We start from the raw sequence: 21937 nt of genomic DNA, 5'->3' as shown, positions 1-21937 counted from the left end.
ATTGCAAGAATAGACTTCTTCTTAATTGCAGATGAGCCTGTAGCTGCCAATGAGTTCACATCTCCTCCAGCCACCCACCTCTGTTACCACCTTCCTCAGGTTGTTTCCTCCGATTCACAGCACCTTGCCTCACTTCCATTCCTGTATGCACAGATTTTCACAGAGTGTGACTTCTTTTCATGATGTCTGTAATGGCAGTGAAATGGGAATTTGGTTAAAATACCACATAATTAAGCCCCATGAGGTAACCACAGGGTTTATAAATGTAACAGAGAAACTCCACGTAGATAATATAAAAGTCTGTGAGCCAGAGATTTTAATTGAACCGTTTACTCCCCAGGAGCAAATTAGTCAGCTAGAGCCATAAAAACTCATTAAGTCCTGAAGATTTCATTTGGACAACCACTTCACATTCCTGAATATTTTCTGAGCCTCGTTTCAGCACACAGTATCATATCTAAGTGGTATCTAATTCAGGGATTTTCAAACTATGTTTCCATCAAACATTGATTTCCACAACATGGTCTAAGACTTAACACTGCTAAAACTGAACAATGGCAGATTTCTTCCATTAAAATGATGTTCTCATTTTTATGGTTTGTTTTTTTTTTTTTGGAGTATAATTGCTTTACAATGTTGTGTTAGTTTCTGCTGTACAAAGAAGTGAATCAGCTATGTGTACACATATATCCCCTCCCTCTTGGACCTCCCTCTCCCCACCACCTCCACCCCCATCCCACCCACCTAGCTCACCACAGAGCACCCGGCTGAGCTCCCTGGGCTATACAGTAGGTTACTGCTAGCTATCTGTTTTACACATGGTGGTGCATATATGCCAATCCTAATTTTCTCTAACTTTACAATATTAGTAACTCAGTATAGACGATACAATTCTAGTTGATGCCAATATAAAGGCAGTTAGTTAACATTTGATGTATCCTCTTTTGAAATCCACACTCTAGAAGTTAATTAGCATAAGTTCCCTAACCAGAGATCACACCAGAGAGGCAGTTAGTTAACATTTGATGTATGCTCTTTTGAAATCCACACTCTAGAAGTTAATTAGCATAAGTTCCCTAACCAGAGATCACACCACAGAGGCAGTTAACGCAAAGCCTTTTAATATCACTATACTTACCCCAAGGTTTAGTAATTGGCATAAATTGTATTTGAGATCATTTTTAATTGAGAAAATGGATGTTTAAGTAATGGACAGATAGAAAGATTCGTATCAGCCCCTCTGCCCTTGGACAAGTAGGGCACGTACCAGCCAGGAATTGGCCAATAAAAGAAACCACTCTAGGTATTTCAAGCAGCAGGGAATGTAACCAAGTTTCACAGACCTACTAGGAGGTCTGGGGAAGTGGAGGTCAGAGAAACTGTTTTGAAGAATTTAGGAGCTCAGGAAGTGCAGGGCTCAAAAGTGAGGGCAGGACTTCCCTGGTGGGGCAGTGGTTAGGAATCCACCTGACATTGCAGGGGACATGGGTTTGAGCTCTGGTCCGAGAAGATCCCACATGCCTGGAGCCTGTGCACCACAACTACTGACCCTGCACTCTAGAACCCGTGAGCCACAACTACTGAGCCCGCGTGCCAGAACTACTGAAGCCCGCGTTCCTAGATCCTGTGTTGTGCAACAAGAGAAGCCACCGCAATGAGAAGCCCACGCACCACAACAAAACGTAGCCCCCACTCACCGCAACTAGAGAAAGCCCGTGCGCAGCAACGAAGACCCAACACAGCCAAAAATAAATAAAATAATTTTTTTTAAAAAATCAAAAATTATCCAAAAAAAAAAAAAAGGAGAGGACAGCTGATGATCTGCCCTTAGAGAGTTGAGGCCGAGAGGGATGCCAGGAAACCACACCCCACATATCATGTCTACTGTCTGCAGAAGAGCATGTCATCTGGCTGCAGCTGCCAATGGGGAATATGGTTTATTCCTCCCTTTTACCTGTTCAATGACAGACTATGAGCCAGAACTTCTGCTTGCAGGAGAGTTTTTGAAATGTAATTTCCTGGCTTCTAGCCACCCATCACCCCCACCCACAAAGGGAGAATCTAAAAGAGTAAGGATGATTTTGATTGTTAACAGGCAGTGTCAGGCATAGGTATAAGAATCTGGCCAGCCCAGTGTCGGGGGGCAAGGGGGAAAGAAATTTTCCGTTACCCTTCTAGGTTCTTCTGGCTGGCCTAAGAATTAAATTGACTTGACATGAGATAGATTAAGAGGAGGAAAATCAAACAAACGTTTAATAACATGTGTACATGGGGAGAGACTCAGGAAAAACTGAGTGATTGATTCCCTGAAATGGCAAAACCCTCACTGACTTGAAATACCATCTTCAGCTAAGACAAAGAGAATGTTGGGGGTTAGTCCTTTGGGGCTTCAGAGGGGAGGAAGGCAATTTACATGGAGATGGAGAAGCAAGTGTTTGGTAAATAAATGTTTACTGGGCTGGGCAGAGACAGTGGGACATAGAGTGAACTCTGATCTTTAATCCCTGTGTAGAGTTTCCTCCACCACACTTGCCCGTATTCTTTGCAAATATCTCTGGTGATAGCTCTATTCCTGGAACGGGCCCTCTGTCTACAGTTAAGGGGAAGGTCAAACTTTCTTCCTGAATCTTTTGGGCCTTGATTGTTTTTAGTTAGAAATAATCCACGTTCCAAAGGGACATTTTAGAGTGGCAGGTTTTTTCCCATCCTTTTGAAGTGGTGTCTTAGGTCTAGAGCAGCCCTCTCCAACAGCACTTTCTGTGATTATGAAAATGGTCTGTATTTGCACTGTCTAGCGCCCTGTGGTTACTAGGCAATTGAAGAACTGAATTTTATTTTTATTTAATTTAAATTAACTTAATTTTCTTTTTTTTTTGCTGTACCGCATGGCTTACAGCATCTTAGTTCCCCAACCAGGGATCAAACCCAGGCCCTGGCAGTGAAAGCACCAGTCTTAACTACTTGGAGCGGCAGGGAAATCCCTAACTTAAATTTAAACTTAAATAGCTACGTGTAGCTCATGGCTACTGAGTGCGGCAGGGCAGGTCTAGAACTCGACTCCTGTACCCTCTCCCATTCCATCAACTGGAAGCTACTGTCTCATCTGACCTGAAGTGTCCCTGATCCTGCTGTCTGAATAATTGTTGTATTTATTGTGTTCTGAAGGTATTTGTTAGAGTGACGTCTGATGGAGTTGGGGGAGGGTTTCACTGAGTTTAAGGTATTGGTCATCTGATCGCTTTCTGTGCCAGCCTGCTAGTAAACAGTTGTTTCGTAGTTGGCTGAATTCGGCCCGAGACTTGCTTTCACCTTAATGTATAATAGTAGCGAGGTAGTGGGGAGGACAGATATTTACCTACAGAACCTAATCACTGCAACAATCACTTAGCCTGAGGAGTTTGCAACATGCACTTTTCTCCCAGAAATGTTGCCCACATCTTCAGAATCTGCAGTATCTTTACTGTTAGCAAACATTAGCAGGTGACAAAACAACGGCTACATAAATACGAATACTAAAATCCAGATGAGCTAGTTGCCCTCCACTGAATACTTTTTTAATGTGAACATATGCTCATGGTATTTTTCTTTTTTTAATTCTTACACCTAACACAGACTTCCTATGTATGAAATTATTTCTAATTTATATGGTTGACTCCATATTTCGTACTGTTACAAAGACAGCCCAATATTCTATTACACAGAAGAACCCTGACTACCAAGCGTTGTACCACTTAGAGAATCACAGGCCTGTTTGCTCCATAATAGGCACTTAAAAGTTCCTCTCTGTTTAGTCTCGCAAAATGCTGGGATCCTTATACTGGACGAAAGCGGCTTCTTGGGCGGGGAGGGGAATGCATTGGGAGATTGGGATTGACATATATACACTAATATGTATAAAATAGATAACTAATAAGAACCTGCTGTATTAAATAACTAAATAAAATTGAAAAAGAAATTCATATAGACACAACAACTGGCATTGGATAACTGTAAATAAAAGCAATTCTTTTCAGAAGTTAAGAATAAATTCTGATAAAAACAAAACAGAAAACAAAACAAAAAAAAGCAGCTTCTTTCATGAACACATGACACATTTTTCTGCCATACTGTAAGAACATTAGCAATTGAGACTTTATCATTTGTTTGCCTATCAGATATAGGGAATACTGATGCTTTAAATTCTACTGTTTTTCATTTTACTTACCCTTGAACAGTTTATACCTAACGGCCTTTCTGCGTGTGTCATCATTTAAAAATTGCTCACCAGATCTCAAAAAGTGGTGTTACTTATTAATTTAAGAACTGAGTAGCATGGAAATGATGCCACATTATTTATTCAACATTCATGGAATTCAGTTTACACAAACTCTGGCATCCTCATTAATTCTCTCTTTACCTGATGGTGGATAATGCTAGTTTGGAATTGTCTTCAGAATGCTATAACTTTTATCCTAAGGCAAAAAGGCGAAGGAAACTGGTCACTGGGATATTTGCTTAGTCAGCAAACCTCGTATCATCGCTTTTCGAATTATTCGTCAGCCTCTATTTACACAGTTGCATACAGGTATCCTGGAATTTGTGATTTGCAGCTGCAGTGATTCTTTGCAGGCAGTTCCCTCGGATCACGGCCCTTCTGCATTAGATGCTCGTTTTACTGGGGTCTAAGGGATGGATCAGAGGGAGGGGCAACAGGGTGGAAAACGTGTCAGTTTCTGGGGGATGTCTCTCCACACAGCTGGCATAGAGGTTGGGGGAGTGGGGTGGAAAGCAGCTCCTCCTTAGATGCCTGTGAGGAAACAGACAATTTGTACAGGTTACAACTACTCAAGTCATCCACCAGGGGCAAGGGAGAAGCAAAAGGGGGACAGGATAGACTCAATCCAGAAATACTGAAGATCTCCCTTAGATGCCTTTGGGGACACTGTTGTTCGGCCTGTACATTACCACATTAACAGGTTTTCTAATTTAGGGGCCTCCGTTATTTAGCGCCTTTTAACCCACAATCCTGCAGACAGTCAGACTGTGTATGCATTGGTCCCACTGACTCAGCACACTTGTGGATTTACGGGTGATGTTAATACTCGCTGACTGATGTGACAAGATGATACTTTCAGATGAGCCCTCAGATTTGATTGGTCAGTGCTTCAGTCTCATTCAGCTTCTCATAAAACCATATTATTGATAGGTTGTGATGTAAAACTAAAGACTCACCAATCGAAAGCTGTCCGCTCAGGGTGAGCTCCCATGATACCTTGACTTAAAGTAAAACCGTCACTTGCTTTAGTTCACTCATCAAACCTTTTGGTCTTCACTGCAAGAAGAACTGAAGTCACAGTAAGCGTCTGTGTTCTTGAGTATTTCCAAGATGTGTGGACACTTGGTGATTCTCAACTTCTCAAGGGAGCATGGTAACCGTAGCATGGTCCACGAGTTCAGTCAGTGTGCTGAAGTGGTTCATGAAAGTCTTTATGCTCTCTCTGCCCCTGGTAAAATTTGATGATGTGGGCTTCCCTGGTGGTGCAGTGGTTGAGAGTCCGCCTGCCGATGCAGGGGACGTGGGTTCGTGCCCTGGTCCGGGTAGATCCCACATGCCGCGGAGCGGCTGGGCCCGTGAGCCATGGCCGCTGAGCCTGCGCGTCTGGAGCCTGTGCTCCGCAACGGGAGAGGCCACAACAGTGAGAGGCCCGCGTACCGGGGGAAAAAAAAAAAAAAAAATTTGATGATGCTGAAACATTCTATTTTGATTCTTAAATTGGAAAAAGCAATCTAATGAATGATGGTGCATAACCAATGAGGCCCTTTTGCTGGCTCTCGAATTACTTGTTTACATGGATTGAGGGTGGAATGGGTTGGCTTTTTACAAGAGTGGTTAAAAGGGCTTCTGGATTGTACTCCCTAAACAGGATTTGCAAGGCTTTTAATGCTTTAAAAGGGGAAGTTGGAACCAAACTGAGCTGTCTGTCAAGGTTGTTCTTCTCACCTCCCACCCCCTTTTAAGCAGACTTGGAATTGTTCTTGGAATTAAACTGAACTTAGGTCACTAAAGGGAGCTTGGCTGGTGCTTTCCCAAAAGCAGACCCCATGTTCCGTTGTCACATTGCCTATATTGATTTCTTCTCCCTTGTACCTTTATCTAGGGCTGCAGAGGGGCATTGCTAAAGTCCCGTTGTCTTTTCTCTTTGCAGGCCTGTTGATCGGTGCTGGCTGTGCCCTGTACCCCCTGGGCTGGGACAGTGAGGAGGTCCGGCAGACCTGTGGCTACATTTCTGGCCAGTTTGACCTGGGTAAGTTCTCTTCATGCACAGTACTCCTTTTAGAATAGAACCTTCTCTGATCTTTCATAGAAGGAGAAGGTGGAAAAGGGATGGAGAATAAAAACCCATCCCAGGATTGGAGCCAGCAGTCACGTGTGACAATACACATACATTCATTTATTCAACTGTTTAGTAAAGGGCTATGTATAATCTACTGTTGGCCTGTACTGTGGGAAGTACTGTAGATACAAAGAAAAGAAATGGTCCTTGCTATGAGGTGTTAATATTCATTCATTCATTCAAAAATCATATATTTGAGTCATTTCATGCACTAAAAGTAACTCTCTCTGTGGAATTCAGTGTCTATCGGAGAAGATAAAGCAAATACTATGATCGAGAAGATGAGCGTCAGTGCTAAGGAATCTGAAGCAGTTTCACTCCAGGGTAATACACAGCTTTGTGAAAGAGATGGGGATGGAGCTGGGTCTTAAAGTGACCCTGTGGATCATCTGGCAGGCAAGGATTTCAGTTCAGCAAAGCACAGGGGAGGGATGAAGAAAGCTCGTCAGGGGACCATAGAGACCCAGGAAACAGGGTCTGTGATCAAGTAGGCCACAGCTCACACCTTGATGAAGGGCTCATGAGTTTTTCTGCGTCCTAATCAGAAAATGTGAGCTATTTCTCACTTGTGCAGAGAATGTATTCTACTTACTTGGCAGCCTATAAAAATGTTTTGCATGGTACGACATGGTTTGCACCATTATAATTTGTAATGGTTAGCTAATATTTCCGTTGGATGAGAAACCTACATTTACTTAACCACTTGCTTATTTCTTTCTAGTTGGGTATTTTGCCTACTCAGTTGGTGTTACGTAAACATATTGTAAGGAGTAGTTTAATGAATATAAGTCTTCTCTTGACTGAATCATTTTCTTAGGATGTTTTGCTAGAATTGGTGTTAACTAGACCGAAGATTATGAGCCCACAAAACACGTATTGCCAAACGATAGCCAACATATTTTCCCCTAATATATGGATAGACAGATTAAGTTTTTGACAATGAGCGCATAGTGAGTTACTAACTTGAACATCTGTCTGCTTTTCACATTAAATATTTCTCTCTAAGTAGAAAAATTTTGAGGGAACTGGTCTAACGGCAGTATTACTATATCCCAATTCATTTAAAAAATTTTTGTTAGAACTTATCAAAAAAAAAAAAAAAAGGCACTTCTCTGGCAGTCCAGCGATTAAGACTCCGTGCTCCCACTGCGGGGGGCGTGGGTTCATCCCTGGTCGGGGAACTAATATGCCGCATGCCGCATAATACAGCAAAAAATAAATAAGTAAAAGAACTTATAAGAAAAAAATTCTGTTGGATACTGAGAAAAATGGGCAGATGTGATATCATATAAAAAGTCTGTGAATTTGAAAACGAAGCAATTTTTGTTTGACTCAGTGGATGACAAACACCTGCTTCCCTCAAAATACTATTGGCTCTTTGGGTAGAGGAGATGGTGCCTGAAATATCACCCAATTTCCATGGATAAAAAATAAGAGATTTCCCTCTGCCCATTCTTCCCTCATTGAAGGCGAAGCTGTCCTAAGGCTAGATTAGTTTGTGATTGTTGTAAATGCAGAGAAGGGGAAAATACTGGCACAAAGTTAACCGCTAGCCTATCCTTTTTTTTATTGGAAAGCAAACCGTGTCCAGGGGAGATATTGCAATACAGTGTTTGGCATTTTTCTTTCTCTGGTATTTGAGGGATTCTCTGCTGTTTCACACAGGCCTCAACTTGGTTAGAATCCTGTTCTTGCTGGTGTCTTGCTGTTGAGTTTTGCCATATTAATTAGCAGGTTATAATGAAACTCAGATCCTGTTTTCGCTACTGCACCCCAGGATTTTGCAGCTTCTCAGCACTGAGGATTAAAAATTTGAATGTCAAAATTAACATTAAAAACAAAACACTTGCCTCTTTCTTTGCTAGTGATGATAATTTTCTTATGTTATAAATTCACTAAAGCCGTTTTAGCAACCTTAAAATTACAGCATTGTTTTAATTTTGGCCTTTTCAGTTTTAAATTTCTCTTAGATTGGCTGATGAGGAAAAAAATCAAAACTGGCATTATCTACAGATAAAATGAGCTCTGGGTCCCCTGAAGAAGTATTTTGGCTTTATCGAGTTCCATTTCTCCAGGTTACTATTAATTTTTCAGACTCTGTGATCTTTTCTCCCTAAAGAAGACCTAAAGGGAAACCGTGGCACAGAGATGTCACCACACCTTTCCCACCGAACTTGCTGTGTTTTCTGTCTTTACTAAAGTATTACTGTTCTCTGGAACACTGATGAGAGCTGAACTTCAGGGAGTGAGTGAACTCAGAGATTACGGAGCAAACTTGAAGAGCCTAGGGCTGGGTTGGGAGCCGCCCTGTGCGTGGGAGGGTGAGCGTTCTCTGCAAGGATGACTCTGTAGCCCTGTGTTAGTGGCGCACGCGCTGCTAGCCGTGGCCTTACCGTCTCTGCCACTTCTGAGAATCTGAGCTTGTTTCTGCGCCTCTCCATAGACAGCGTGTGAATGAATCTTTCCTCCCGAGGGTTGGGCAGTGTTAATGTTATTAAGGTTCACGGCCTTCTTATAGTGGAATGTGGGTCAACTTCTTGGCGTGCCGTTACTGAGCTGTGATTGCTGTCTTTAGAGCAGGGGTCCCCAGCCTGTTAGGAACGGGCCGCACAGCAGGAGGTGGGCGGCGGGCCAGTGACTGAAGCTTCATCTGCCGCTCTCCAATGCTCCCTGTTGCTCACATCACCGTCTGAACCATTCCCCAGCCCCCATCCGAGGAAAAATTTTCAGGAAACCAGCCCCTGGTGCCAAAAAGGTTGGGGACCGCTGCTTTAGAGCGTATCCCAAAAGAAATCATTTTTGCTTTTGTTCCCACTTTGGCAGATTATTTAAGGAGTGCATTCATTCAATTACTCAGCAAAGGAATATTTATAGGGTGCTTTCGATGTGCCAGGCCTTGTGCAAGGTGCTGGGGACATGGCATCAGGAACGAATTTAAAAAGACACTATTGTGGAGGAGCTGGGCCCGTGAGCCACAACTACTGAGCCTGCTTGTCTGGAGCCTGTGCTCTGCAACAAGAGAGGCCGCCATAGTGAGAGGCCCGTGCACCGCGATGAAGAGTGGCCCCCGCTCGCCACAACTAGAGAAAGCCCTCGCACAGAAACAAAGACCCAACACAGCCAAAAATAAATTAATTAATTAAAAGACACTGTTTATTCCCCTCATGGAACTTAAAAACTAACAGGAAAGTTACATATACTTAGATACATAAATATATGTGTGTGTGTGTATGTGTGTGTATATATACACACACACACACATATATATATATGGAGAGTGTGTTATACAGGGTCAGGAACTGTAATGGGCACTGTGGTTGTCTTGCCAATACTATTCCACTCTAGTTGGTCAGTCTAAGCCAAAGTTTGGCAAATGTTTCTATAAAGAGCCAGAGTCAGATCATGAATATTTTCAGCTGTGCAAGCCATATGGCCAAGTACATGGTAAGACAGTTCCTATATGAATGGGTGTGGCTGTGTCCCGATAAAACTTTATTTACACAAATGGATAGTGGAGCTGTAGCTTGAGACCCCTGACCTCAAGCAAAGCCATCCCCCTGATGTTCCAGAAATGTCTTCATTCCATTTGTGCTCATTTATCGATTCCTTCAGCCGGTCAGGATATAGGACAGTCCAAGACTTTGCACCGAGCAGCCCCATCCAGTTATCCTAGGATCCTTTGTAAATACTACCATTTTGTTGTTGTGTCATGTTGTGACATAAGGTGTGAAAAGCACCATTAATTGAGCTTGGTCATCCCACCTCTTAGCACTAGCATGGAAAGCTTAAGCTCATCTGGGTGAGTGAGACTGGAGATGTTTCCAGAGGCTTCTGAGAAAGATGGAATCACATGCTAAGGAAGAGGCATCAGAAGCCATGGTCTCCCTCCCTCTGGCAGCCACCCCTGACAAGGTGGAATAGCAGGAAGGAGCAGGCCGCAGGGCAGGGGCGGGCAGAGAAACCAGCCTGTGGGCAGGCATCCCTAGAATTTCCAGCCTTGCTGACACACAGTAATTCATTTCCTTACAGGGTAAAGATTGAGGCAGGCCTTCTCTTACTTGCAGCCCAAAGCAGCCCGATTGGTATTTCATTTAGTTGCTATTTCACCATTCGAGGGGCCCTGACCTCACCTGGGCGCTTCTTAAGGAGGTATTATTTTTAGCTGAGTCCTCAAGGCTGTAGAGGATTTCGGTAGGTAAAGAGTGAACGTGTTTTAGGGTGACAGGGAGGTAGGTTGCAGGCAGGTTAGGGAGAAGAGCCGGGAAGGAGCCTGATTATGCACCAGAGCAGGTAGGAATCCTTGAGGGGCCAGAAAGGGCCTCCCAGGGAAAGAGCATTTAAACTGAGTCCAAAAATATGAGTACTGTTTAGGCAAGGAAGGGACCACGTAAAAAGCTTACATTTGTGGTTGTAACATAACATGGCGGGAGCCTAATAGAATCTACTTTTTTAAATGCCTGCTTTCCTTAGAAAGGCACTTGGGGGAGAATTTGTTTTACATTCATCAAAAACAGTTTTATCGGGCTATTGATTATTTCTCAAGCATTTTCATATCTTATCAAGTCCCGAGGCTTGAAGCAATTTTGCAAAAATAACCACTTTCACAAATCAAAGACTGTTACTCTGCTTACCTTTAGATCACACTTATTTATGAGGAAGCCAGGAGCAGGTTTGAGTACACACATTTTCAAAACAGGGAAACAAGAATTTAAAGCACGCTGCGTAATGAATTTCTAAATTCCCCCACTGAAATGGTATAGCTTGCCTTGATAGTCGTTCTCAACCTTGACATTGGAATCAGAGGTAGTCTGGTTGAGAGGATAGATTTTTAGTTTCTATGCGTTGGATGTTATGCTTCTGTCATTTGTGTTTCAAACAAGGATCCCCGGTGATTCAGGTATAAGTGGTCAGCGACCATACTTTTTTTAAAAAGCCTTAATTTATATAGAAAAATTAATTTTTTGTATCTTGCTGGAATTTAGTTTAACAAACATTCATTCATTTTGTTTTATATAAATTAGGAGGCTTTAACTTTAGGTTACGAAAATCTGATGCCAACTGGCTTAAACAAAGAAGACATTTAAGATCCCTTATTACAGGCCAGAGCCTGTAGGTGAATTTTAGACTTGACTGAGCCAGGGGCTCAGAGATGTTGTCCATCTCAAAGTCCTTCATCCTGAGGCTAGTTCTCCCCTTGGTCGGAAGACGACTGCATTTGGCACTTGTGGCACTAAGCATCCTTGTTCATGTCAAATAGGCGAGGGCGAGCTTCTCCCCCCGTAATGGAATAAAAGTCTCTCTCCTCGGTCTAGTTGGGCCAATTTGTCACGTGCCCATCTTGAATGAATAGCTGCTGTCAGGCAATACCATGTACGGACTGGCTTCTTGTGGCCCAGCCTAGATGTGTTCAGAGTTTTACAGAACCCGAGTTACTGAGAAGTAGTGACGTTTGTAAGTGGAAGATGAGGCTGAGAGGAGAAAAGGCATCTCAGTCTCTATTTTTCTGTCAGACTTTGGTGCTCTGTGCTCCTTCTGTCATGAAGTCCATGGTTGTGGACAAAGGGCCAGTAATGGTTTATGCTGTGCAGGTGGTAGCCATAATGGTTCTCTTTATTAATTTTTAAGAGAACAAAACAGTACAAGTGATAAAATAATACATAGTGTAGCATAGCATCTTCACGGAATAAAAGCCCAGTAGATGTTTGCTGTTATTATTCACATTGTTTGTACAGGACCACTTTTAAGGAATATTTGCTGATAATCTCTATTCTTCCTTTATATTCCATGCCAGCAAGTTGGGATTTGTACATTAAGCATAAGGGCTTTATCATCAGGTTGTCCGGTTGATATAATTCATGCCTCGGAGATATTTTCATCCACCAAAGACTTTTCTAACTCTATCCTTATGATCAAAAGTAGAGTTTCAATTAATTTGTCTTGCTAATTTGCCAAGTAAATTTGAGTAATTATTGATTTCACTTTGCTATTTAATTTGATTGAGAAGCCATCATGTTTCCTGTCCTTGAAATTATGCTCTTGGCTTCTCAAGAACCGTACCACAAACTCGGAAAACTCAGAACCTCTCAGTGTCAGAAAAGATGAGAGTCTGTTTCTTCCAAATGTTCATGCCAGTGAAGAAATCTCTTCTCCTCTGATCTGAGCAGTGACCATTGCACATCTCTTTGGACACGTCTCCTTGAGCTCTTTGACTCCTGACTCGTGTTTTCTCTCTTCTCGAATCAAACTACACTTGAAAAAAAAATGATTGGCAAGCTATGGGGGGGGGGGGGTGGTCAGTGGGCCAAAATGGGAGCGAAAGTAGAAAATTTCTTTTTTGAGCTTTCTCAAGCTTGGCGTTAGTGGGTGTTTCTGAAGCTGAGTGACCCAGTTTTCCTGATGTCCACAAAGAAGCTTCTATTTTTTGCAGCCAATAACAGGAGAAGCTGCTCTCAGCTTCTGTGATATTGAATAAAACGAGCATCCCTTTGGTCAGAAGTGAGAAGACTCCTGTGACTTACGTGGACTCTTGAGGCGGCTTCATGCAGACCGAGTGGAGGCTTTGCCCGGGGGCTGCAGCCGTCTGAGCTGTGCGGGAGCCGGGCTGGCCTGCTAGGTGCTCCCAGAGAGCAGCAGGCAGCATCTGTTGCTCGGTTTGGGAAGACACCCCTAACACTTGATTGCGTTTCTGGTCATTGCTTAAAGGTAATTGATGATGCTATGATGAGACTGCGATTTGGAAGACTGGTTAGAGGTAAGGTGTTGAATATGCATTGAGATTTAGCCAAAGGTAAAGTCTTTAAAGCAGTGATGATTTCCCACCTCCTCCATGGCTATTATCTGGAACGGTTCCAAACTTTTGACACTTAAGTGCTAATCACTGGAAATCGCTTAGAAGGTCCAGCATGAGCCTATATTCCTTCACTCAGCTCTAGTGCAGGAGGCTGACAGAGGGAAGCCGGGCAGCTGCTGTGAGTTAAACCAAGACCTAAACTGGTGGGCCTGGGGGGACCCATGAGAACATTCTGGAAGGTGATGCTGGAAAGGATGCTGGGAAACTGCCCCAGGCAGAGGAAGTCCAACTTGGCTGGTGACGAAGTGACGGAGCCAAGTGTCTGGGCATCTCCAAGGAAAAAACAGTCAGCTTTGCTGGTCACTCAGCTTTCCTAGGGGCCTCATTTTCAGGAGATGAAGGATTTTCTGTGTTCATTTCAGAAAGTAGGGAGAAAAATCAATTCATTTCAGGGGCGTAAATTCAACCCGCCCATTCCTGGGACCATGACAATAACATTAGAGCATGAACATTTCCACTTTAAGTTATAGCTGAGTAAATACCTCTGATCCTGCTTTAGGAAAAAGCACCCCGTCCTGTATAATCATAGATCCAATTCTATCTGCTTCCCTAAACACATCTTTGAAGGTTCCTATGGGACAGGATTTTTGCAACTTCGGTGCCTATTGCAGTGTTTGGCTCATAGCAGTATTAAATAGACATATTTATTAAGCACATTCTAGGTTCCAAAAATTGTACCAGATACTTAGAATAAAATTATGAATTAGATAGATATGATTCTTACCTGCACATCACACATCTGCTGTCTACTAAATGGTTGAAAGAAGGGACAGAGGGAGGCTGAGAGAGAAAAGGAAGGAAGAGAGAAGATAAAAAGGAAGAAACCCTATGGCTCATTTTTGACCACTAAAAAGGCAGCTGCCATCATGTTTCTGTACCTACTTGGCCACTGGTATCCTGGTGAGAATCATGACATTACTCTCTAAGGGACTAATGGCTTAACCATCTCCTAGAAAGTAATCAAGTTCAGGGTCATAGTTTATAAAACCAAAAGCCCTGGTAGATGAAAGAAGAAATTGCTTTAAATCTTTCCTTCCTAAAGTCATTTTTGGTCTGGTTATTTTAGAGCAGAATCTTGCCCATTGTTGTATCGGTGCCTTTTAAAAACCTAAAGCGGCTTGCAGTGATTTGTAGCAGTGGAATTCAGCGCTAGTGGAAAAAAGGAAATGTGCTTAGAAAGCCTGCAGGAAATGAGAGATACGATTCTTCCCAGTAGTTTGGTGGCCGTACCTTAATATTGAGATATTAAGAACTATTAAGATATGGCCACCAAACTGTTGGGAGGAATATGTTAGTCTGTCTTTTAAAGATGCTTCTTCATTTTTTTTCAATGTTATCCTTTTCTAAAAACAAAAAATGATCTACCTGAGTGGAGTGCCACTTTAGACTCAGTTTACGGAAGGAAGTTTAGGAGATTGAACTGGTTCGTTCTCGTTATTCTTTTGTATTGTGTGCTCTTTGCTATTTCCTAGTATGCTTCGTTTGAATATTAATCTGGGGGTAGAAATGCACTAACACTAAATCTAACGGGTTTTGATGTTTTAGATCCTCTCTCGGGAATGAACCTTGTTTAATCGATTATGTTAACAATGACTATGAGAAGCAGCAATTAAGACAAATTGGCTACATGAACATCATCTTGAATAAATATGTAGATTTATTAAGTGTTTCTCATAGGTAAGGATTTAGGGATAAATCTATTAATTAAAAAGAAGAATCTACTGCCCACCCCCAGCATCCCAAGCTGACAGTTCCTTCTGATCATGTAACACAACCCCTTTGGGAAATCTCCTGCCAGCTCCCTGCCCTCAAGGAGATTACAGTTGAGAGATTTCGCACAGATTTGTCTTAGACCATCCTCTTATCTAATTGTCTATTCATTCGGAATGGTAACAGTGAGGAAAGATGTTTCACTAATGTTCCTGGGAGATGTGTCTGTGCGAGGATTAGAGGAGATTTCTTTCAAATCTTCGTATTGTGGTTCCTTATCTTGGGAGAAATATTTCTGCCCCAGAATTGAGAATTCACATTACTGTGTTAACTCCTCTGTTAGTGACCTCCCTGTGGGTTTTTGTCTTTGTTCTGTAATAGAAATAGAAGATAGACCTCTTAACAGGTCTCCTGTGAGGAAAGGGTCGTTGGTAAGCATTACTGATTAATAATCCATCAAAAGTGGTTTTAGAATAAAACCAAAAATGTAACAAAGTAATCAAAGGGCTGATCTGACTTTTCACCTGATTTTTAACCTGGTAGAATGTTGACAACAACTAATTAATATAGAGAATTTGTAGAGTAAAACGCATTTATCAGATCTTTTCAGAAAATTCTGTACAAATGAGTTATTCCAGATAAATGAATTTTCCTCTTAAAGGAAAAAACATGGACTGGATTTGAATCTCAGTTTCACTCCCCGAGAACTGTTTGATTCTGGGCAAGTTATTTGAGCTCTCAGAACTTCAGTTCTTCGGTCTCTAAAAGAAGATAACAGTACTTGCTTCACCTGCCTGTTAAAAGGATTGAAGGGGGTAGTGGAAGATGCTTTTGTACATGAAGACGTACAAATAAATATCAGTTCCTCCTTGCTGCCTTAAACACCAACGCATTTCCTGCTTTAATCATGTTGAAAAAGTTTGAGGATGTTTCATGTACTTTTCCATCGCTTTAGCCAGAATATATAAAAGATAAACAAGACTTAAAAAACAAAAAATCGTTAGCGGCTATGCTGTCATACGAAGTCATTCCCAAGAGCCATGGACATTTGTTGAGTGATTTGCCCTTTTACTAAATAACCAAGACTGAAAAAAAACTTTGAGTTCTTTCTGCTTTTTTTGTAGTTGTTTTGCAACAGTTTTATGTCGCCCTGTCAGCGATTATTCATTGCAGTTATTAATTACCCCTTCCTGTTCCTTCACTTCTAATCTGTGTCCTTTCTCAAGTCATCATACATCATCTTAGAAGCATGCTTTAAAAAAACACAGTTCAGCTCTGTTTCTGTGCACTGTGCATCTTTGAGGCACTGATTTTTGTATATTCTGGACAGAGTTGTTTTTCAACCTCTTGATATGGGATCACGCTCTGGATAGCTGCTACGTGATATCTTAGTACGGAAGCTGCTTGGGTTAGCAACTGGGTGTTTTGATGGCACTGGTAATTGAGTTCAATGTTACAGTAACCCTTGTTCTAGGGATGAGTTTTAACTTGAGGTCTCCAGACCGTTCAAGAAACCCAAAGTCCATCCATCAACAGGCTTCAGGGAATTTGTTACCCCACTGAAAACTGTGCAAAGTTTATATGCTTGTGCATATGTGCTTTTTTCTGGAAAGAGTATTCATAGTTTTTATTTATTATTCAAGTGGATTCCTGGCACATGAAGACTCAGAGCCTGTGGTAAGCAGCATTTGGAAGTCTGACACTGGAAAGCTTTGAAACCTGAATTCTAGACCTAGTCTCTCAACAATCCTCAAATCTCCCCAGGAAGCTGGAAAGCCATTGGGTTCCTTTGACTTGATTTCATTATCCACCAAAGTGTTTGTCAGAGGGAGGTTATAGGGAGAAACATCTCTACTTGCAATAGGCATTATTGCAAATAAATACTCCCATACACCAATTCTAATTTGAAATCGTACCTGTGAAAATGAGCGTTCAACCTTCCTAAGGAATGGAAGACGCTTCCACTTAGAATCCTAACCAGGTTCTTTAGTGGGCAGTCCTCCACCATGCCTGGGGAGCATGTTGTTCTGAACTGTCTTTTCAAAGATGTTTGTATAGTGAGCAGCCTTGGAAGACAGTGACTCCTGCTGGAGCAGAGGACAGGTTTTACCTTACTGTTTCCTATAATAATGTCTCCCTCTGGGGCAAAGTGTGGGTGGATTTGCTTGCAGCCTGTTAGAAAAAAAAGTGGGGATCCGTAAGCTTAGGATTCCTTAACGGTGACACAAACTTACTGAGTTTACTGCGTCAGCCCCTGTGGGATGGATTCTTCACCAGATGTGAAGCTCATGCTGGTTGCTGTGCTGAGGGTAATAATCCAGTCCCCCCATCTCCGATCCAGAAGTCTCCTAGTTTTTGCCAGCATCCATGAAAGTGGGGCAGGCTCACTTGTTAGCTTACAAGTAGAATAAAATCTCAGATTCTTCAAAGTTCTTAAGACCACTGTTACGATGCCTGTCGTTCATTTAAAAATACTTTCGAATAGACAGACTGCGATGTGTGTGTGAGTTATAGGAAGTCACTGCTCAGGTTCGGATCCAGAGTGGAAACTCAAGGCTACTATTACCCATATCTCGACCAACACCAGAAGCCTCACTATTTGTATAGCCATGGTCAGAAATGGATTTTAATCGTGGAATTGGTGTTTTATTATTAAAACTGGTGTTTTAATGGTGGAATTGGATTTTAATGGTGGAATTGGTGTTTTACTTATTAGCATGATAAATGTTAAAAATGGACTGTCATCGGTGAAATTAAAGATATTCAAGATTATGGATCGGCTTAAAGAGCTAGAGATGCTCCCTGTACTTACAGGAAAGGATTTAAACAGCCGTCCAGGCATATAGCCATTATTGTAAGTCTGAAAGATATTTAAAATATTTAACAATGAGTGTGTCATGGGCCCTGACTAATCCAAACGAAAACAAATGCTGGAGCAGGCTCCCAAGGGGTCCTGCTCGGCCAAGCACTAGCTTTTTGACTCCTGCGACATAGGATTCCCTAGGGTTCCCTAGGTCAGAGGAGCGAGAGGCCGGTGGGGCATGTGGAGAACTTGGCGCAGTGGCTGTGTATGCACCAGTACGGTGATACATATTTTCGTATTTTGAACAATGAGAACAGCTTTACTACAGCACTCCAGCTGTGCCCATTCTGTCCTTAGGAATGGCAGTCAGAGCCTGATCATCCCTAAGGACTCCGTTTCTAGTCTTTGGTTCAGAGGATTTGGGGTTATTTGTTGCCAGAAGGAACAGAAATCTGCCCGGGACCTTGCTTCATTTGCCTCCAGTGTGTCTTTCATGCAAGATGGTAGCTCAATCACTTAAAACAATAGGCAGCTAGGATGTAACTAGCTGTCAGAACAGGTTGCTGAGCTGACTTGTGCCTGCTGTTTGATAAGTGTTTGTTTAACAAGTGTCGGTATGTGGAGCAGGATGTGGTCTGAGACTCGCTTTCATTCTAACTTGGAAATGAGGTTGTTGGAGAGTAGCTACTCCTCACCATCCCTCTTGCATCTTCAGTGGGTGTTGTAATTTACCAGAGTCTCAAGGCTGTGCTTGACCAAACTGGATTAAGTCCGTTCCCAAGAGCTACCTTACAAGCAAGGAGCGATCATCAAGGGAACCTTCTGGACCGAGGGCAGCTACCCAAGATCAAAGCAGCCCTTGCGGCCACACATTTCCATTTCACTGGATACAGAGACTATATTCAGAGGCTGCTCGGTGGCCGATGAAAGCGTGACAGGTGCAAACGGGAGGGTAGATAAAATGCCACCCGGCGGGAAACCGGCACCTCTTCACGTGGGATTGTTGGAAGATTGGCGGCAGGCACAGGCCACACTGGGAAGCAGCAATTAGACACAGCCTGGGTCCTTTCACACTCTCTTCGGGGCCGTCCATGAGTCAAAGGAGCTGAATTTCAGGTAGTTTCAGCCTTTACAAATGGCAGCTATAGAAAGAAACCAAAGGATAATCTTTATCGCCAGGCACTGAATAAGGCACCGCTGGTTATCTCAGCCACCTCCACATGGAGCTGGGATTCTGTGTCAGTTCACAGCATGAGCACAAAGGCCAGTGGTACGCATCCTGTGTATGGAGCCAACGTGTGTGCCTTATCATCTGAACAACGGCCTTATCTCTAGTGAAACTTTTAGGGTGGATCCGGTGCTGAGGGGCAAGGACTAATAAACAACCGCGCCGGCAGAGACTCAGCTGGCCAGACTGGACGAAACGTAAACCGTCTTTATGGGGAAACCGTGCAAATGTATAGTAAGAAAACTATCCACCGGGCCGTGGAACAGAGGCACCCACCCTACTTTTCTGAACCTCAACTGCAATTTAATCCCTTTTCTGAAGGCACCGGGGTATTTTTATTTCTCTTGCTATTCCTCTGTTTTGTGGGAATGCTGTGTAGACAAGGCATCTCTGCCACCATTTTCGTGGTTATGTGATTCTGACAGGGGTTTCAGGATAAGATGACGCAGCGCCCTGATTTACTGTAGAGTTTAGGAGGAAGGACCCTGGATGGCTCTGACATGAAAGAAAGCGATGAGCAAGCTTGGTGTGGTACACAGGGGAAGCCCCGGGAGCCCAGGTGTGAGTGGAAGTGAAAAAGCATCGGTTCCCAGGCAGCCACGCCCAGCAAAGTCACCTGGTGTTCTAGTTCTCAGAGCTTCCAGTTTCTCTGATGGACCCATCTCGGCTCTGTTCTCTATCCCACATAACACTGCTCCCTGTCTGTGAAATTGTGATAAAATATATATAGCATAACATGTACCACTTTAAAGTATACAATTCAATGGCATTAAGTACATTCACAGTGTTGTGCAACCATCCGCACTGTTTCCAGAGCTTCTTCATCATCCCAGATAGCATCTATACCCATTAAATAGTAACTCTCCATTGTCTCCTACCTCCAGCCCCTGGTAACCACTCTGCTGCTTTCTGTCTCTATGAATTTGCCTCTTCTAGGTACCTCATGTAAGTAGAATCATACAATATCTGTCCTTTTGCGTCTGGCTTCTTGCACGTAGCATAATGTCTTCAAGGTTCATCCGTCTTGTAGCATTCACCCCTTTTTAAGGCTAAATAACATTCCACTGCGGACGGACCACGTTTTGTTTATCCGTTCATCTAACCCTGCTCATTTGTATCTAGAGCTGTTTTCACACTAGTGATTTACTTAAATGGACATGAAGTCCATACGTCTAAATGTACTGGTTTGCTGTTAAAAGAGGTTGTTGCTTTGCTTTTTTTCCCCCTCACAGCTTTGTAATGATTGCTTTAGCTATGTGAAATTAACTTTAAATGTGCAAGCAGGTAATTGCGTAGTGCAGAGACTTATTACCCAAATAGGACTAGATTTTTGGTAAGAATAACCCAGCATCAGCACCCCGCTTTAGATTGGGACCTGGGAAATGTTCCATTAGAAACAAAGAGCAAGACCCTCCTACTAAAGAGAACACGTTCAAAAGATCTGGGAAGGTCACTTAGTCTCCCGGGCCACAGGGTCCTCATCAGTGAAATACAGATGACCTAGATCGAGAATCCACAAACTATGAGACAAGTCTGTTCTGCCTGTTTTTTAAATAAAGTTTTATTGGAACACATTTATGCTCGTGTGTTTACTCTGTGTCTGTGACTGCTTTTGACCTAAAATATTTACCCTCTGGCCCTTTTGAGGAAAAGGTTGCCAACCCTTGATCTAGATGGTCCTTTTCCAGTATCCCTTTGACTCTAAAATCTGTGATGATGTGCTAGGTGGCAGAAGGAGTGAAGAAAGAATAAAGTCAGAAGGACACAGAAATGGAGGTTGATGCACTGGCTCTTGACGAGGCTTGAATGTAAAAATGCCTCTGTCCTGTTCAGGTTTAATTCCTTTACTGTAGTCCTCATTCCTCCCGCCTTCCTGTCTTGCCTCAAGCACCCACGGCTGGAGCTGCCTGGGGACGACTTTTATCGCACATAAAAATCCCTGTGGGTCTTCCCTGGTGGCGCAGTGGTTGAGAGTCCGCCTGCCGACGCAGGGGACGCGGGTTCGTGCCCCGGTCCGGGAAGATCCCACATGCCATGGCCGCTGAGCCTGCGCGTCCGGAGCCTGTGCTCCGCAACGGGAGAGGCCACGACAGTGAGAGGCCCGTGTACCGCAAAAAAAAAAAAAATCCCTATGGTGTTTCCCTTCTGGAGCACATGCTTAGCTTGTGTGAAATCCTTCTATATGTGAGTTGGAAAACCCTTTTCCTTCGGTAGGAAGGAAAGAGTGTGTAACCCCTACATCTTCCCAGGCCCAAGGAATTTTGTGGAGGAAAATCGGTCCTCTGAGCCCACGTGCTGCTCTGTTCTCCCCCAGGGAACATCCTGGAGAAGACAGAGCCCTGTGCTCAGTTTCCTGGGTGTCCTGCAGACATATCCCTCCCAGTTGCCGTTTCACAGCATTTCATGATCCATGCTAAAATGTCCTCCTTATTTAGGTGGATTAAATCCACAGGCTGTTTGTTTCATTGGCTGTCATGTTTTAATTACACAACAAAAATTGTCGTTATGCAGATTTCTCATGTTGCATGCCATATTTTACCAACGTATTGAGTTCTTGCTCTCTATACTTACAAGTATAAAATTCCCCCACTGGTTTTATTTTTATTTATTTATTTATTTTTGGCCATGCAGCACAGCTTGCAGGATCTTAGTTCCCCGACCAGGGATTGAACCGCGGGCCCACAGCAGTGAAGTGCGGAGTCCTAACCACTGGACCGCCAGGGAACTTCCCTCCCACTGGTATTATATGCAGATCCTCAACCTATGAAGGGATTACATCCCAATAAACCCATCGTAGGTTGAAAATACCCTGAGCTGAAAATGGATTTACTACACCTAACCTACCTACCATCAGAGCTTAGCCTAGCCTACTTTAACATGCTCAGAGCACTTACATTAGCCTACAGTTGGGGAAAATCATCTAACATAAAACACTTTTTTATAATCAAGTGTTGAATATCTCTTGCAATTTA

General features: G+C 43.0%; 1 protein-coding gene across 1 annotated transcript in view; it reads left to right on the top strand.

Moving 5' to 3' along the window:
- Nucleotides 1-21937, top strand: part of LHFPL6 (LHFPL tetraspan subfamily member 6) — a 227951-nt gene that overhangs the window by 193849 nt on the left and 12165 nt on the right. Inside the window, exon 2 of the mRNA XM_065896234.1 lies at nt 6186-6284. Coding sequence (XP_065752306.1) covers nt 6186-6284 — 99 coding nt within the window. The remainder of the gene's footprint in view (nt 1-6185; nt 6285-21937) is intronic.

Source organism: Phocoena phocoena, chromosome 18 (genome assembly GCF_963924675.1).
Source record: "Phocoena phocoena chromosome 18, mPhoPho1.1, whole genome shotgun sequence".
NCBI lineage: Eukaryota > Metazoa > Chordata > Mammalia > Artiodactyla > Phocoenidae > Phocoena > Phocoena phocoena.
The sequence above is the reverse complement of the archived record's forward strand: the minus strand, read 5'-3'. Positions and strand labels throughout refer to the sequence as shown.